Source organism: Anomaloglossus baeobatrachus, chromosome 1 (assembly GCF_048569485.1).
Source record: "Anomaloglossus baeobatrachus isolate aAnoBae1 chromosome 1, aAnoBae1.hap1, whole genome shotgun sequence".
In the NCBI taxonomy this organism is placed as follows: domain Eukaryota; kingdom Metazoa; phylum Chordata; class Amphibia; order Anura; family Aromobatidae; genus Anomaloglossus; species Anomaloglossus baeobatrachus.
The window spans coordinates 923,757,432-923,776,556 of NC_134353.1; the positions used below are offsets into that span (position 1 = coordinate 923,757,432).

Sequence of the window (19,125 nt, forward strand, 5' to 3'; positions counted from 1 at the left end):
GGGCTATGTGGGTCCATTATTCTGTATGGAGGGCTATGTGGGGCCATTATTCTGTATGGAGGGCTATGTGGGGTCCATTATTCTGTATGGAGGGCTATGTGGGGCCCATTATTCTGTATGGAGGTCTATGTGGGGCCCATTATTCTGTATGGAGGGCTATGTGGTGCCCATTATTCTGTATGGAGGGCTATGTGAGGCCCATTATTCTGTATGGAGGGCTATGTGGTGCCCATTATTCTGTATGGAGGGCTATGTGGTGCCCATTATTCTGTATGGAGGGCTATGTGGGGCCCATTATTCTGTATGGAGGTCTATGTGGGGCCCATTATTCTGTATGGAGGGCTATGTGGTGCCCATTATTCTGTATGGAGGGCTATGTGGGGCCCATTATTCTGTATGGAGGGCTATGTGGAGCCCATTATTCTGTATGGAGGGCTATGTGGGGCCCATTATTCTGTATGGAGGGCTATGTGGGGCCCATTATTCTGTATGGAGGGCTATGTGGAGCCCATTATTCTGTATGGAGGGCTATGTGAGGCCCATTATTCTGTATGGAGGGCTATGTGGTGCCCATTATTCTGTATGGAGGACTATGTGGGGCCCATTATTCTGTATGGAGGTCTATGTGGGGCCCATTATTCTGTATGGAGGGCTATGTGGTGCCCATTATTCTGTATGGAGGGCTATGTGGGGCCCATTATTCTGTATGGAGGGCTATGTGGAGCCCATTATTCTGTATGGAGGGCTATGTGGGGCCCATTATTCTGTATGGAGGGCTATGTGGAGCCCATTATTCTGTATGGAGGGCTATGTGAGGCCCATTATTCAGTATGGAGGGCTATGTGGTGCCCATTATTCTGTATGGAGGGCTATGTGGGGCCCATTATTCTGTATGGAGGGCTATGTGGGGCACATTATTCTGTATGGAGGGCTATGTGGGGCACATTATTCTGTATGGAGGGCTATGTGGGGCCCATTATTCTGTATGGAGGACTATGTGGGGCCCATTATTCTGTATGGAGGGCTATGTGGGGCCCATTATTCTGTATGGAGGGCTATGTGGGGTCATTATTCTGTATGGAGGGCTATGTGGGGCCCATTATTCTGTATGGAGGGCTATGTGGGGTCCATTATTCTGTATGGAGGGCTATGTGGGGCCCATTATTCTGTATGGAGGGCTATGTGGGGCCCATTATTCTGTATGGAGGACTATGTGGGGCCCATTATTCTGTATGGAGGGCTATGTGGGGCCCATTATTCTGTATGGAGGGCTATGTGGGGTCCATTATTCTGTATGGAGGGCTATGTGAGGCCCATTATTCAGTATGGAGGGCTATGTGGGGCCCATTATTCTGTATGGAGGGCTATGTGGGGTCATTATTCTGTATGGAGGGCTATCTGGGGCCCATTATTCTGTATGGAAGGCTATGTGGGGTCATTATTCTGTATGGAGGGCTATGTGGGGCCCATTATTCTGTATGGAGGGCTATGTGGGGCCCATTATTCTGTATGGAGGACGATATGGGCCCATTATTCTGTATGGAGGGCTATGTGAGGTCCATTATTCTGTATGGAGGGCTATGTGGGGCCCATTATTCTGTATGGAGGGCTATGTGGGGCCCATTATTCTGTATGGAGGACTATGTGGGGCCCATTATTCTGTATGGAGGGCTATGTGGGCCCATTATTCTGTATGGAGGAGTATGTGGGGCCCATTATTCTGTATGGAGGGCTATGTGGGGTCATTATTCTGTATGGAGGACTATGTGGGGACCATTATTCTGTATGGAGGGCTATGTGGGGCCTATTATTCTGTATGGAGGACTATGTGGGGCCCATTATTCTGTATGGAGGACTATGTGGGGCCCATTATTCTGTATGGAGGGCTATGTGGGGCCCATTATTCTGTATGGAGGACTATGTGGGGCCCATTATTCTGTATGGAGGGCTATGTGGGGTCATTATTCTGTATGGAGGACTATGTGGGGCCCATTATTCTGTATGGAGGGCTATGTGGGGCCCATTATTCTGTATGGAGGACTATGTGGGGCCCATTATTCTGTATGGAGGGCTATGTGGGGCCCATTATTCTGTATGGAGGGCTATGTGGGGCCCATTATTCTGTATGGAGGGCTATGTGGGGCCCATTATTCTGTATGGAGGACTATGTGGGGCCCATTATTCTGTATGGAGGGCTATGTGGGGCCCATTCTTCTGTATGGAGGATTATGTGGGGCCCATTATTCTGTATGGAGGACTATGTGGGGCCCATTATTCTGTATGGAGGGCTATGTGGGGCCCATTATTCTGTATGGAGGGCTACATGGGGCCCATTATTCTGTATGGAGGGCTATAGGGGGCCCATTATTCTGTATGGAGGGCTATGTGGGGCCCATTATTCTGTATGGAGGGCTATGTGAGGCCCATTATTCTGTATGGAGGGCTATGTGAGGCCCATTATTCTGTATGGAGGGCTATGTGGGGCCCATTTTTCTGTATGGAGGGCTATGTGGGGCCATTATTCTGTATGGAGGGCTATGTGAGGCCCATTATTCTGTATGGAGGGCTATGTGGGGCCCATTATTCTGTATGGAGGTCTATGTGGGGCCCATTATTCTGTATGGAGGACTATGTGGGGCCATTATTCTGTATGGAGGACTATGTGGGTCATTATTCTGTATGGAGGACCATGTGGAGCCCATTATTCTGTATGGAGTGCTATGTGAGGCCCATTATTCTGTATGGAGGGCTATGTGGGGCCCATTATTCTGTATGGAGGGCTATGTGGGGCCCATTATTCTGTATGGAGGACTATGTGGGTCATTATTCTGTATGGAGGGCTATGTGAGGCCCATTATTCTGTATGGAGGGCTATGTGGGGCCCATTATTCTGTATGGAGGGCTATGAGGGGCCCATTATTCTGTATGGAGGGCTATGTGAGGCCCATTATTCTGTATGGAGGACTATGTGGCGCCCATTATTCTGTATGGAGGGCTATGTGGGGCCCATTATTCTGTATGGAGGACTATGTAGGGCCCATTATTCTGTATGGAGGGTTATGTGGGGCCCATTATTCTGTATGGAGGGCTATGTGGGGCCCATTATTCTGTATGGAGGACTATGTGGCGCCCATTATTCTGTATGGAGGGCTATGTGGGGCCCATTATTCTGTATGGAGGGTTATGTGGGGCCCATTATTCTGTATGGAGGGCTATGTGGGGCCCATTATTCTGTATGGAGGACTATGTGGCGCCCATTATTCTGTATGGAGGACTATGTAGGGCCCATTATTCTGTATGGAGGGTTATGTGGGGCCCATTATTCTGTATGGAGGGCTATGTGGGGCCCATTATTCTGTATGGAGGACTATGTGGGGCCCATTATTCTGTATGGAGGACTATGTGGAGCCCATTATTCTGTATGGAGGGCTATGTGGAGCCCATTATTCTGTATGGAGGACTATGTGGGGCCCATTATTCTGTATGGAGGACTATGTGGGGCCCATTATTCTGTATGGAGGGCTATGTGGGGCCCATTATTCTGTATGGAGGGCTATGTGGGGCCCATTATTCTGTATGGAGGGCTATGTGGGGCCCATTATTCTGTATGGAGGGCTATGTGAGGCCCATTATTCTGTATGGAGGACTATGTGAGGCCCATTATTCCGTATGGAGGGCTATGTGGGGCCATTATTCTGTATGGAGGGCTATGTGGGGCCCATTATTCTGTATGGAGGGCTATGTGAGGCCCATTATTCTGTATGGAGGGCTATGTGGGGCCCATTATTCTGTATGGAGGGCTATGTGAGGCCCATTATTCTGTATGGAGGGCTATGTGAAGCCCATTATTCTGTATGGAGGGCTATGTGAAGCCCATTATTATGTATGGAGGGCTATGTGGCGCCCATTATTCTGTATGGAGGGCTATGTGAAGCCCATTATTATGTATGGAGGGCTATGTGGGGACCATTATTCTGTATGGAGGGTTATGTGGGGCCCATTATTCTGTATGGAGGACTATGTGAGGCCCATTATTCTGTATGGAGGGCTATGTGGGGCCCATTATTCTGTATGGAGGGCTATGTGGGGCCCATTATTCTGTATGGAGGGCTATGTGGGGCCATTATTCTGTATGGAGGACTATGTGGGGCACATTATTCTGTATGGAGGGCTATGTGGGGCCATTATTCTGTGTGGAGGGTTATGTGGGGTCCATTATTCTGTATGGAGGATTATGTGAGGCCCATTATTCTGTATGGAGGGCTATGTGGGGCCCATTATTCTGTATGGAGGGCTATGTGGGGCCCATTATTCTGTATGGAGGGCTATGTGGGGCCATTATTCTGTGTGGAGGGCTATGTGGGGCCATTATTCTGTGTGGAGGACTATGTGAGGTCCATTATTCTGTATGGAGGACTATGTGAGGCCCATTATTCTGTATGGAGGACTATGTGGGGCCCATTATTCTGTATGGAGGGCTATGTGGGATGCATTATTCTGTATGGAGGGCTATGTGGGGCCCATTATTTTGTATGGAGGGCTATGTGGGGCCCATTATTCTGTATGGAGGGCTATGTGGGCCCATTATTCTGTATGGAGGGCTATGTTGGGCACTTTATTCTGTATGGAGGGCTATGTGAGGCCCATTATTCTGTATGGAGGGCTATGTGGGGCCCATTATTCTGTATGGAGGGCTATGTGGCGCCCATTATTCTGTATGGAGGGCTATGTGGGGCCCATTATTCTGTATGGAGGGCTATGTGGGATGCATTATTCTGTATGGAGGGCTATGTGGGGCCCATTATTCTGTATGGAGGGCTATGTGGGTCCCATTATTCTGTATGGAGGACTATGTGGGGCCCATTATTCTGTATGGAGGGCTATGTGGGGCCCATTATTCTGTATGGAGGACTATGTGGGGCCCATTATTCTGTATGGAGGGCTATGTGGGATGCATTATTCTGTATGGAGGGCTATGTGGGGCCCATTATTCTGTATGGAGGGCTATGTGGGGCCCATTATTCTGTATGGAGGACTATGTGGGGCCCATTATTCTGTATGGAGGACTATGTGGGGCCCATTATTCTGTATGGAGGGCTATGTGGGGCCCATTATTCTGTATGGAGGACTATGTGGGGCCCATTATTCTGTATGGAGGACTATGTGGGGCCCATTATTCTGTATGGAGGGCTATGTGGGATGCATTATTCTGTATGGAGGGCTATGTGGGGCCCATTATTCTGTATGGAGGGCTATGTGGGGTCTATTATTCTGTATGGAGGACTATGTGGGGCCCATTATTCTGTATGGAGAACTATGTGGGGCCCATTATTCTGTATGGAGGGCTATGTGGGATGCATTATTCTGTATGGAGGGCTATGTGGGGCCCATTATTCTGTATGGAGGGCTATGTGGGTCCCATTATTCTGTATGGAGGACTATGTGGGGCCCATTATTCTGTATGGAGGGCTATGTGGGGCCCATTATTCTGTATGGAGGGCTATGTGGGGCTCATTATTCTGTATGGAGGACTATGTGGGGCCCATTATTCTGTATGGAGGGCTATAGGGGGCCCATTATTCTGTATGGAGGGCTATGTGGGGCCCATTATTCTGTATGGAGGACTATGTGAGGCCCATTATTCTGTATGGAGGGCTATGTGGGGCCCATTATTCTGTATGGAGGGCTATGTGGGGCCCATTATTCTGTATGGCGGGCTATGTGGGGCTCATTATTCTGTATGGAGGGCTATGTTGGGCACCTTATTCTGTATGGAGGGCTATGTGAGGCCCATTATTCTGTATGGAGGACTATGTGGGGCCCATTATTCTGTATGGAGGATTATGTGGGGCCCATTATTCTGTATGGAGGACTATGTGGGGCCAATTATTCTGTATGGAGGACTATGTGAGGCCCATTATTCTGTATGGAGGACTATGTGGGGCCCATTATTCTGTATGGAGGGCTATATGGGGCCCATTATTCTGTATGGAGGGCTATGTGGGGACCATTATTCTGTATGCAGGGCTATGTGGGGCCCATTATTCTGTATGGAGGGCTATGTGGGGCCCATTATTCTGTATGGAGGGCTATGTGGGGCCCATTATTCTGTATGGAGGGCTATGTGAGGCCCATTATTCTGTATGGAGGGCTATGTGGGGTCCATTATTCTGTATGGAGGGCTATGTGGGGCCCATTATTCTGTATGGAGGTCTATGTGGTGCCCATTATTCTGTATGGAGGACTATGTGGGGCACATTATTCTGTATGGAGGTCTATGTGGGGCCCATTATTCTGTATGGAGGGCTATGTGGGGCCCATTATTCTGTATGCAGGGCTATGTGGGGCCCATTATTTTGTATGGAGGGCTATGTGGGGCCCATTATTCTGTATGGAGGGCTATGTGGGGCCCATTATTCTGTATGGAGGGCTATGTGGGGCCCATTATTCTGTATGGCGGGCTATGTGGGGTCCATTATTCTGTATGGAGGGCTATGTGGGGCCCATTATTCTGTATGGAGGGCTATGTGGGGCCCATTACTCTGTATGGAGGGCTATGTGGGGCCCATTATTCTGTATGGAAGGCTATGTGGGGCACATTATTCTGTATGGAGGGCTAAGTGGGGCCCATTATTCTGTATGGAGGGCTATGTGGGGCCCATTATTCTGTATGGAGGGCTATGTGGGGCCCATTATTCTGTATGGAGGGCTATGTGGGGCCCATTATTCTGTATGGAGGGCTATGTGGGGCCCATTATTCTGTAAGGAGAGCTATGTCGGCCCACTATTCTGTATGGACGACTATGTGGGGCCCATTATTCTGTATGGAGAGCTATGTGGGCCCATTATTCTGTATGGAGGGCTATGTGGGCCCATTATTCTGTATGGAGAGCTATGTGGGGCCCATTATTCTGTATGGAGGGCTATGTGGGCCCATTATTCTGTATGGAGGGCTATGTGGGGCCCATTATTCTGTATGGAGAGCTATGCGGGGCCCATTATTCTGTATGGAGGGCTATGTGGGGCCCATTATTATGTATGGAGGGCTATGTGGGCCCATTATTCTGTATGGAGGACTATGTGGGGCCCATTATTCTGTATGGAGGACTATGTGGGGCCCATTATTCTGTATGGAGGGCTATGTGGGGCCCATTATTCTGTATGGAGGGCTATGTGGGGTCCATTATTCTGTATGGAGGGCTATGTGGGGCCCAATATTCTGTATGGAGGACATTTTTCTGTATGGAGGAGGAGGGGAGCTGTGATTTCACCTATTCTGAATTGGTAGATCATGTGTTATTAGTTATATATAGAGGTGTTATCAGTCATTGTATAAAGCTGGTGTCACACTAAACGACAGCGACAACGACGTCGCTGTTACGTCACCATTTTCGGTGACGTAACAGCGACCTTGTAAGTCGCTGTTATGATCGCTGCTTAGCTGTCAAACACAGCAGAAGCAGCGATCATAAGGTCGCTGTGCTACATGTGCAGAGAGCAGGGAGCCGCGCTTAGCGCTGGCTCCTTGCTCTCCTGCAGCACACATCGGGTTAATTAACCCGATGTGTGCTGCAGCTACATGTCACAGTGCAGAGAGCAGGGAGCCGCGCGCACTGCTTAGCGCTGGCTTCCTGCTCTCCTTGCTACAGTATACATCGGGTTAATTACCCGATGCATACTGCAGCCACATGTCACAGTGCAGGAGCCGGCACTGGCAGCAAGAGCGGAGGCTGGTAACCAGCGTAAACATCGGGTAACCAGGGAAAGGTCTTCCCTTGGTTACCCGATGTTTACGCTGGTTACAGCTTACCGCAGCTGCCAGTGCCGGCTCCTGATCGCTTCATTTCGTCGCTCTCTCGCTGTCACACACAGCGATGTGTGTGTCACAGCGGGAGAGTGACGACCAAAAAATGAAGCTGGACATTCAGCAACGACCGGCGACCTCACAGCAGGGGCCAGGTCGTTGCTGGATGTCACACACAGCGACAGCGACGGGACGTCGCTGCAACGTCACAGAAAATGGTGACGTAGCAGCGACGTCGTTGTCGTCGTCGTTATGTGTGACACCAGCTTAAGAGGAGGAGGTGAGCTGCGCTATCATATTGTGAATGGTGGATCATGTCTTACCTACTGTATATAGAGGTGTTATCAGTCATTGTACAGGACTAGGAGGTGAGCTGTGATATCACCTATTGTGAATGATGGATCCTGTGTTATCTCCTGTATATAGAGCTGTTATCAATTGTGTTAATCCCGTCTGTGATGTTAATGAGACTGCTAAATAGTTATTAATACAGAACAAAAGGTGTGAGTCTAGTATTAGGCCTAGTGTAGTGACCAGTAAGAAAATTGCAATATTTCTCTTTTTTTTCATTTAGAAATATTAAGATGGAAATCTGACAAAGAAACATTATGCAAAATTAGTAAAAAAAAAATCATAAAATAATTAAATAATGGGTATTTTTCTGATGACACATTGCTTTTAATTTTCAATATATTTTATTTTACATGCACTAGTCTAAGAATAGTTTTGTTTATTTTGTTACTAGTGCTTTTTGAATTTTTGTGCAGGGAACAAATAGGGTATATGTATTTTACCATTTTTAATCAAATAGCATTTTTTTGCAGTATTAGATCCTTATGTTTGAAAAAAAAAACCATAAACCCAAAACTAAAGATACATTGTTTTTCAAGCTCAACTATATTTTTTTCAATGCGTTAACATAAAAACCCTGAAATAAAAAAATATTATTTTTCTCTATTGTGTAATGATTGACATATATTAATTAGTCACGATCTGATTGAGGCTGCTCAGTGAAATGTTATTATTGGTACAAAAAATAAAAAATAAATATAATAATAATAATATGTGTTGTGTCACCTGCTTTTTCACTTACCAACAACAACTTCCACCTTCTTACTGTCCTCCGTTTCATGCCCGTTAGACACTCGACAATGGTAAGTGCCTTGATCTTCTGCCGAAATGCAGGGAATCTAGATTTAAAGCAAATTTAGGAAGCGTCAAGGTTTAGAAATCAGTTTTTACTCGGATAATTAAAAATTCACAAAAATACTAACCACTCATTTGTGCAGTGCTCTACTTTCAGAGAACCTCATCCCCAACCTCACCGCAGTCCTCTTCCCGACCCTAACCCATTTCTTCAACCTATCACTCACAACTGGTTTATTCCCTTGATGCTTTAAAGATGCTTTGATCATACTCATCCTCAAAAAGCCCTCCCTTGACCCATCCTCTGTGTCCAGCTACAGCCCCATCTCACTTCTCCCCTATGCCTCAAAACTACTGGAACAGCAAATCCATCTTGAACTGTCCTCACACCTCTCCTCCCTTTTTGACCGGCTACAATCTGGCTTCCGACCCCATCATTCCACCGAAACTGTCCTAACTAAAGTCACCAATGACCTACTAACCGCAAAAGCCAAGCAATAGTACTCTGTCCTCCTCCTGGACCTGACCTCTCTCTTCGACACAGTGGTTCATTCCCTCCTACTACAGATTCTCTCATCTCTGGGCATCACACACTTGGCCCTATCTTGGATCTCCTCAGACCTAACAGACTGAACTTTCAGCGTCTCCCACTCTCCCACTCTCCTCATCTCGCCCCCTATCTGTCGGTGTCCCCCAAGGCTCAGTTCTTGGACCCCTGCTGTTCTCATCTACACCCTCGGCCTGGGACAGCTCATAGAGTCCCACGGCTTCCAGTATCATCTCTATGCCGATGACACACAGATCTACCTCTCTGGACCTGACATCACCTCTCTGCTAACCAAAATTCCACAATGTCTGTCTGCTATTTCATCCTTCTTCTCTGCGCGATTCCTAAAGCTTAACATGGACAAAACAGAATTCATTGTCTTTCCTTCTCCTCACTCAACAACACCAACAAGCCTATCCATCAAAATTGATGGTTGCTCACTCACCCCAGTCTCACAAGCTCGTTGCCTTGGAGTAACCCTCGACTCTGCTCTATCCTTCAAGTGTGGTGCCCTGGACTAGCCAGGTAGCCACAGACAACACTCACACACCCCCACCCCCGGACAGTTACATTAGTCAGACACAAAATCCTTGTTGCCTCCCTCCAGGGGCTGATGTCCACACCAGGTGGGGCGGAGCCAGGCGGTGGCCCCACCCACCGAGGAGTTCACAGGCCTGGAGGCGGGAAAAGGAGCAGATGAGTTTAGGAGGTGATAGTGAGAGGAGTAAGAGGTCTGCGTGTGCCTGGGTAGGAGCCCAGGCATTAACAGCAAGGTTGGCAGACGGTGGTGGCCGTCTGCAGGAGTGGTGGATCAACGCGGAACCGTAGGACCGGGGTCGGACGGTGGCCCGCCGGTACCGAACCGGGGAGCGAAGTGAAGCTAGCACACACAGGCAGGGCCATCGGACCCCGACTAGGCTTGGAGCTGCCGTTAACAGTCAAATCCAAGTGTGACAGGAACCCCAGGGGTTTCCTAACTGCCCAAGTCCCGTCAGAAGGCAACCGTCCGCACCGTGAGGGTATACAGCCACCGCCACAGGCTAGAGACCCAAGGGCCAGCGCCTGCGGGCAAAACTGGCTCCTTCGGCATCCATACACCGGCGAGTGGACTACCGTTGGGAACCCATCGTAGTCAAGATAGTACACAAAGGTGCAGGGAAAGACAGCCGCCATCACCTGTCCGGGGAGAGACACTGCAGCCAGCTGCGGGACCTGTCCATCCAGCCATTGGGTTTACCGGAGACTTTGTGACTTTCTGAGTACAACAGTGCCATCCGGCACCGCGCCGCGCTGTCCCTGCAACCCTGCACCTCACCAACCCTGCCTCTTCGTCTCATCACCGGGCCCCGGGACCACCGACCCCTACCCACGGAGGGGGAGAACAACATCCCAGCTGCTCCCTACCATCGCTCCCGGGATCCCCGTCACCAGCAGCGGTGGTGCCCATCTTCACCACAACCCGTGGGTGGCGTCACGGACTAAATCCCCAAACAAACCACCCCCTTTTCACTCACGGGCGAGGAGCGCCGCTCGAGTCCCCGGATCCGGCCCACCGCTCGAGCCACCGAGCAGCAGCAGCAGCGCCGGACCCGAGCGTTAGCGAGCGCAGCGCCCCGCCGCCCACGACACAACCCGCACATCCAAGCCCTCTTCACCTCCTGCCAACTACAACTCAAAAATATCTCCCGGATCGGTGCTTTCCTTAACTAAGAATCAGCAAAAACATTGGTGCATGCCCTCATCATCTCCCGCCTCGACTATTGCAACCTCCTGCTCTCTGGTCTCCCTTCCAACTCTCTTGCACAAGCTCCAATCTATCCTAAACTCTGCGACCCGCTTAATCCACCTCTTCCCTCGCTATTCCCCAGCCTCACCACTCTGCCAATCCCTTCACTGGCTTCCCATTGCCCAAAGGCTCCAGTTCAAAACACTAACCATGACATACTAAGCCATGCACAACCTGTCTCCTAATTACATCTGTGACCTAGTCTCTCGGTACTGTGAGACTGGGACCGGGGTTATCTATGACGGCCGGTATGTCTCGCCCCGGTTGTGCTCACTCCATGATAATCCACTATAGGGTTAATGCTGTTTTCCCTACAGGCTGAAGGGAGGGATAAATAGATTCAGGAACAAGGGCAGGTGTGCCGGGTGTGAGGGGGTGATCACATCTCCCTGAGTTCTCTGCCGGAAAGGCACATATGTAATATTGTGGACTTTTTCTTTGGAATAAACCGTGTGCTGTGAACCTTGGTGCCTGGATCCCGTGTCTTCTGCAGCGCAGCCGACGACGCTACCTCACATATGGTGGAGAATCGGCGGGCATGACAGCCGGTGAGGTGTAGCATCCATTCCTGGTGACCCAGTAGCACATGTCCTGGATTCGAGCGGCTATACTACAGCCCAAACCCGGCGACGCCATGGAGGACATACTAAAGCATTTGGCTCAGGCTAATGCACAGCAGCAACAGACCAATGCACACCTGCTCCAATCCTTGCAAATGCAGGAAAAAAAATTCCAAGAACAGATGGATCAGGCCAATGCACGTCAGCAGCAATCCTTGCAAGTGCACCAAGAACAGATGGAGCAGGCCAATGCACGTCAGCAGCAAGCCTTGCAATTGCAGGAAAAAAGGCACCAAGAACAGATGGTTCTCCTGGCCAAGTCGATCCGTGCCGGACCGGCAGCAACAACCCCGGGATCGGGTGATGACGGCAGCGTCCGGAAAGCGGTGAGACAAGCGTTGCAAAAGATGACCCCGGGTGATGATGTGGAAGCGTTCCTGGCGGTGTTTGAACGGGTGGCCGAGCGGGAAAAGCTGCCGACCCCGCAGTGGGCTGAGGTATTGTCACCTTATCTGACGGGGGAACCCCAAAAAGCATACCTGGACCTCTGTACCGAGGACGCCATTGACTATGTGACCCTGAAAGCCGAAATACTGGCTCGGTTGGGGGTGAATACCTATGTACGGGCTCAGCGGGTAAATCAGTGGTTCTTTGAGGAAGCCAAACCCGTACGCTCCCAGGCCTATGACTTGTTACATCTTGTAAAAAAGTGGTTGCAGCCTGACACTCTGAGCCCGGCGCAAATGGTGGAAAGGGTAGTAGTGGATCGTTTTGTGCGCACTTTACCCGTCACCGTTCAACGGTGGGTCGGACAGGGTGACCCGAGTACCCTGGACCAATTAGTGTCCCTGGTAGAGCGGCATGTGGCTACGCAGGACTTGATACGGGACACTGAGACTTTGCGTACCGCCCGGCGGTTCGGCCCCTCCAAGCCTAGGGCCAAGGACCCACCGCTGACACCGGTGCGGGAGTCCGCTACCGTCCCGTCTGAAGCTGCACCCTCCGTCCCTGAGGTCCGGAAAACTATGTACCCTAAACGACAACTCGTCAAGGGGGTGTCCTTCCCTATTAGATGTTGGCGGTGCCAGCGGGTGGGACATATGGAAGCCCAGTGTCCACTCACCACGGAGCCCATGGATTGTGGGGTTACCCGGCGGGGTTCAATGTATGCTCAGGTGGTGTGTACCGCTGACCTGGTCTACCCAGAGACTGAGCCCCACTTGTGCCAAATTCAGGTGAATGGATGTCCGGTTACAGGCTTGTTGGATTCCGGAAGCTTAGTGACCCTTGTGCGATCAACCCTAAGGGCTAAAGTAAAGGCCACCGGACGTACCGTGGGGGTGGTTTGCATACATGGGGACCGCCGAGACTATCCCACGGGGATAGTCACCATCACAGCACCTTGCGGTCAGGTGCAACATGAGGTGGGACTTATTAATACTCTTCCCTATGATGTGATCCTAGGAAGGGATCTGCCCTATTTTTGGACTTTATGGAAGGGACCTCCTAAGTCCCCTCAGATATTGGTCAGTCCGGGACCTGAGCCCTACAATCCTGAATCCGGGACGCCTGCCGTAGGGGTCCCCATGATAGGGACAGGATGTGAACCTGATAGGTCGCCCCTAGAGGTATTGGCAGGAGAGGCTGAGACGGTCGAGCCCATCCCGGAGTTGGAGGCGTCCCCGGATACGTTTGGGACAGCCCAACTCCAGGACCCTACATTAATACATGCCCGGAGTCGGGTGACAGTAGTTGACGGGGTGGCACAGCTGCCTGGTGCCCAGGTAAGATACCCCCATTTCGCTCTTAAGCAGGATTTACTCTACCGGGTAGATGGCGTAGGGGTAGAGCAGTTGGTGGTGCCCCAGCCGTATCGCCGGCGGGTCCTCGACTTGGCTCATAAACACCTGATGAGTGGTCACCTAGGGGTCAAGAAAACGCAGGAGCGAATATTGCAAAGGTTCTATTGGCCCGGGGTCTTTGGGGAGGTAAAACGGTTCTGCGAAACCTGCCCGGAGTGTCAGCTTACCGCACCCCTGACCCACTTTCGCAGTCCGTTGGTACCGTTACCCATTATAGAAGTCCCTTTTGAACGGATAGGGATGGATCTGGTGGGGCCCCTCGTAAAGTCTGCTCGAGGGCACCAGCATATCCTAGTGATCGTTGACTATGCCACCCGGTATCCAGAGGCGATACCTCTCAGACATACTGCAGCCAAGCTTATAGCTCGGGAGTTGTTTGCGGTGTTCTGCCGGGTGGGGTTGCCCAAGGAGATCCTTACGGATCAGGGGACCCCATTCATGTCTAAAGTGACCAAAGAGCTATGCCGGCTACTCCAGATCAAGCAGTTGCGTACGTCTGTGTATCATCCTCAGACGGATGGTTTAGTGGAACGATTCAATAAAACCCTGAAAACCATGCTCAAAAGGGTGATTTCCAAAGACGGGAAAGACTGGGATATGATGCTTCCCTATTTGATGTTTGCCATACGAGAGGTGCCACAGGCATCCACGGGGTTTTCGCCTTTTGAATTGTTATACGGGCGACATCCCCGGGGATTGTTGGACCTGGCAAAAGAAACCTGGGAGCAGGAGCCCACCCCCCATAAAAGTGTGATTGAACACATTTTGGGTATGCAGAACCGCATAAGCGCGGTCATGCCAATTGTGAAGGAGCATTTACAGGAGGCTCAGGCCGCGCAAAGCGGCCGCTACAATAGACAAGCCACCGTGCGGACCTTTAATCCCGGGGATCGGGTGTTGGTATTGATTCCCACGGCGGAGAGTAAATTCCTGGCTCAGTGGCAAGGCCCCTACGAGATAAAGGAAAGAGTCGGGGTGGTTAACTACAAAGTATTGCAGCCCGGTAGGCGGAAACCTGAACAAATATACCATGTCAACCTATTAAAACCTTGGCAGGAACGGGAAAACCTGATGGCTGTTTTTTCCCCACCTCCCTCCTCTTCGGGTCGTTCACATCCGGCTCCAGCGACCTCCGGAGGGGACGAACCGGAAGTAAGGATTGGAGAAGCCCTCACCAAGACACAGAGGCGAGAGGCCAGACGGTTGGTTCAGCAGAACCCCGATGTCTTCTCCGAGCTGCCCGGTAGGACCAGTCTGATACGACATGATATTGTCACCGAGCCCCACCTGAAGGTACGCCTGAAGTCATACCGGGTACCGGAGGCTCGACGACAAGCCATATCAGAGGAAGTAAAGTCAATGTTACGCCTGGGGGTCATCGAAAAATCCCGGAGTGAATGGGCTAGTCCGATTGTCCTAATACCAAAACCCGATGGCTCCTTAAGGTTCTGCAATGACTTTAGGAGATTGAACGAAATATCCAAGTTTGATCTCTACCCCATGCCCCGGGTGGATGAGCTGATTGATAGGCTGGGACAGGCGCGATACTTTACCACGCTCGACCTGACCAAGGGGTACTGGCAGGTGCCACTAACGGAGTCCGCCAAGGAGAAAACCGCTTTTGTTACGCCGGAGGGTCTCTTCCACTATGTTGTCTTGCCTTTTGGGTTACATGGCGCTCCGGCCACGTTCCAGAGGTTGATGGACTTAGTGCTGGAACCCCACCAGGCGTATGCTTCAGCGTACCTTGATGACATCATTATTTACAGCTCCGATTGGCAGACCCACTTGGAACAGGTACAAGCGGTGGTGGACGCGCTTCGAACAGCCGGATTGACAGCCAATCCCAAGAAATGTGCGTTGGGACTCACGGAAGCCCGCTACTTGGGCTACGTAATAGGCCAAGGAGTGATTAAGCCCCAAATTAACAAAGTGGAGGCGATCCAGAAGTGGCCTAGACCCCTGACCACGAAGCAGGTTAGGGCCTTCCTGGGTATCGTGGGGTACTACAGGAGGTTTGTAAAAGATTTTGCGGGACTATCAGCCCCCTTGACGGACCTTCTCAAAGGCAAGAAGTCCGTCATGGTGCGCTGGACTCCGCAGGCCGAGGACTCCTTCCGGGCCCTGAAGGAGGTCCTGTGCGGACAGCCCGTTCTTGTAAACCCTGATTTCCGGAAAGAGTTCATAGTACAGACTGACGCCTCGGAGGTCGGCCTGGGGGCAGTGCTGTCTCAGGTGGTTCAGGGGGTGGAACACCCCGTCACCTTCTTAAGTAGGAAGCTCACCCCTCCCGAGCGGAATTATAGCGTAGTGGAGAAGGAGTGTCTGGCGATCAAGTGGGCCTTGGAGTCCCTACGCTATTACCTGCTGGGACGTCAGTTTCGCTTGGTGACGGATCACTCTCCACTGGTCTGGATGAGGTCCGCCAAGGAACGGAATGCCCGGGTTACCCGGTGGTTCCTTTCTCTGCAGAACTTCCGGTTTACGGTTGAACACCGGGCCGGTAGGTTGCAGGGCAACGCCGATGCCTTGTCCCGCGGCCCATGTTTGATGGCAGGAGTTCAACCCCGCACGCTTGAACTGAGGGGGGGGTATGTGAGACTGGGACCGGGGTTATCTATGACGGCCGGTATGTCTCGCCCCGGTTGTGCTCACTCCATGATAATCCACTATAGGGTTAATGCTGTTTTCCCTACAGGCTGAAGGGAGGGATAAATAGATTCAGGAACAAGGGCAGGTGTGCCGGGTGTGAGGGGGTGATCACATCTCCCTGAGTTCTCTGCCGGAAAGGCACATATGTAATATTGTGGACTTTTTCTTTGGAATAAACCGTGTGCTGTGAACCTTGGTGCCTGGATCCCGTGTCTTCTGCAGCGCAGCCGACGACGCTACCTCACAGTACCTACCTGCATGCAACCTCAGATCCTCAAAAGATCTCCTTCTCTACTCCTCTCTTATCTCCTCTTTGCATAATCGCGTACAAGATTTCTCCCGTGCCTCCCCCATACTCTGGAACGCTCTGCCACAACATATCAGACTCTCCCCTACCATGGAAAGCTTGAAGAGGAACCTCAAGACCCATCTCTTCCAACAAGCCTACAACCTATAATAACCCTCAGTCCAGTACACCACTGCGCAACCAGCTCTGTCCTCACCTATTGTACCCTCACTCATTCCCTCTAGACCATGATCCCTCGTGGACTAGGTCCTCTCTCCTCTGTATCCTCACCCATCCCCTGTAGACTGTGATCCCTTGCAGGCAGGGTCCTCTTTTCTCCTGTACCCTCACCTATCCCTTGTAGACTGTGAGCCCTCGCGTCAGGGTCCTTTATCCTCCTGTAATCTCACCCATCCCCTGTAGACTGTGATCCCTCGTGGGCTGGAATTTCTATCCTCCTGTATCCTCACCCATCCCCTGTAGACTGTGAACCCTCATGGGCAGGTCCTCTCGTCTCCTATACCAGTCTGTTTTTGTAATGTTCATGATTATTGTACTTGTTTTCTAAGTATACCCCTTTTCACTTGTAAAGCGCCATGGAATAAATGGGCGCTATAATAATAAAAAATAATAATAATAATAATAATGAAAATAATTGGTGGAATGTCTGGAACCACAGAAATAAGGAACTTCAGACCAAAGGTCTAAATATATTATTTTATTTCATTAATGACCAATTCTGTTGAATGAAGCAGAATCATTTTATGGGGCCTCATGAAAGGAGAAGAATGTGGCGACTTTATTCCAGAAAGCTCTTTCTGTAAATAACTGTGTATGTCCTGGGCAATTTTCTCTACTCTATATTTAAGTGTCCTAAAACAAGTCTGTGCACAATAGAGAGGCAAACTGTTGTATAGCTGATAACACGTATGGGAATCAGTTCAGTCATCCTGCAGAATAGGGAGATCTGCACAAATATGCTGTATTTTCTCTTACTAGTTATACTATAGTCATGCAGAGATGTTTGCAAACTTCGCCGACTGTTATGGCGGCGTCGGGTTCTGTTCAGATTGCAGATTCTGACACTCCGCCTGATAACTTCTCTGGGGTCAGTAACCAGCGTAGGCAGACTCGGACGTCGAGCTGCAGAGTGGTAATTCATAGGCAGTGTGATAGTGTAAAATTGTGGGTTGTGTATCATTTTGTGTAGGTTCGTATTTTAGGCGGGGTGCTCTGTCCATTCTATGTATTATTTGTCCTGTCTGCAGGTTTAAAACCCCCTTCAGTGCTTCTGTCCCTAGGTGTGGGGGGGGGGGGCTGGTACCCACCCAAACTCTCTGCTTACCTGGGGGATTATTCAGTCTGGGGAAAGACAAGAGACAAGCAGGAAGATTCATCCTCTGGGGGAGAAGCTGCTGCGACAGGCAGCACCTCAGAGAGCCGTTGAGAAACCCCAATTTCCCTGGAAAGGGACTGCTGGAGGATTGTGACTCATCCCCAGGACATTTATGCCATTACTGGATTACTTTACCCTCTGTGTGGTGGATAATATTTATGGACCTTCTGATTTGCTTGGAATAAATGTTCTTTGGGTTTCTCACTCATCTCTCGCTCTGTTGATTGTGTGATACTGGAGAAGAACCCCGTGACAGGCAGGCTACAAGAGTTAATCTCTGCTAGTCTGCTTGTTAGTCTCCTTTGATCACATATTGTGGGGAAACCAATCACATCTGATGCCCTGGTATATATACTGGCTGGATCCTTCCACCTATGCCAGTTATACTTTATCTTAGTTGGTCTGGTAAGGTGTTGTGTTCGAGACTATCTAGTGGTTGTTATACTTCTTGCTGTGGAGTTAACCCTTGTTGTCTTTTTGTTGCTACCTTCCTGCTCTTGCTTTACTCCTGAACCTCTAATTGTCCTGTGTGTGTGCAGTGTGTCAGAGTTTTGGTTTTCTCTTGTCTGTCTTTATATGTTTTCCATCACTCTGGCCTGTCCTTCCCTGGTGGGAGGGGGTATCAGAGTAGTACTGGTCAGGAGCATACCCAAGTATGGGACTCAGGCCTCTCCACCATCAGGAGTAACCCTGACGTTCGGGATAGTCTAGTTTCCAAAGACTTGAGCTACCATAGTAATCAAATAATCACCAATGAATTGACTCCTCCTACCTCATCCAAAATCAACTGTTACTATTTTCTATAGCGGCCACTACAGGTGAAATGTAGTATTACACACAGAACTTTAAATGAATGACTAACAGTGTAGTATATGGATAAGTCCGACATATGAAGTATTGTTTATTTTTTAGCTGCTCCCCGCTCGGTCTCATGGCAAAGATCCCTCTCTAAGCCGTCCGTATGCCGTAATTCGTTATATAGAGAGGTGATTGCTGGTAAAAGCAGCTAAAATCATTTTTGCACATGGGTATTATTAAAACATTTACACTGCTTGGTTCCTTGCACAGTCAACTTTTATTTGGCCA

General features: G+C 50.1%; 1 protein-coding gene across 1 annotated transcript in view; it reads right to left on the reverse strand.

Moving 5' to 3' along the window:
* MALT1 (MALT1 paracaspase) overlaps positions 1 to 19,125 on the reverse strand; it is a 183,210-nt gene that overhangs the window by 95,066 nt on the left and 69,019 nt on the right. Inside the window, exon 6 of the mRNA XM_075343327.1 lies at positions 8,898 to 8,994. Within this exon, the coding sequence (XP_075199442.1) occupies positions 8,898 to 8,994 (97 nt within the window). The remainder of the gene's footprint in view (positions 1 to 8,897; positions 8,995 to 19,125) is intronic.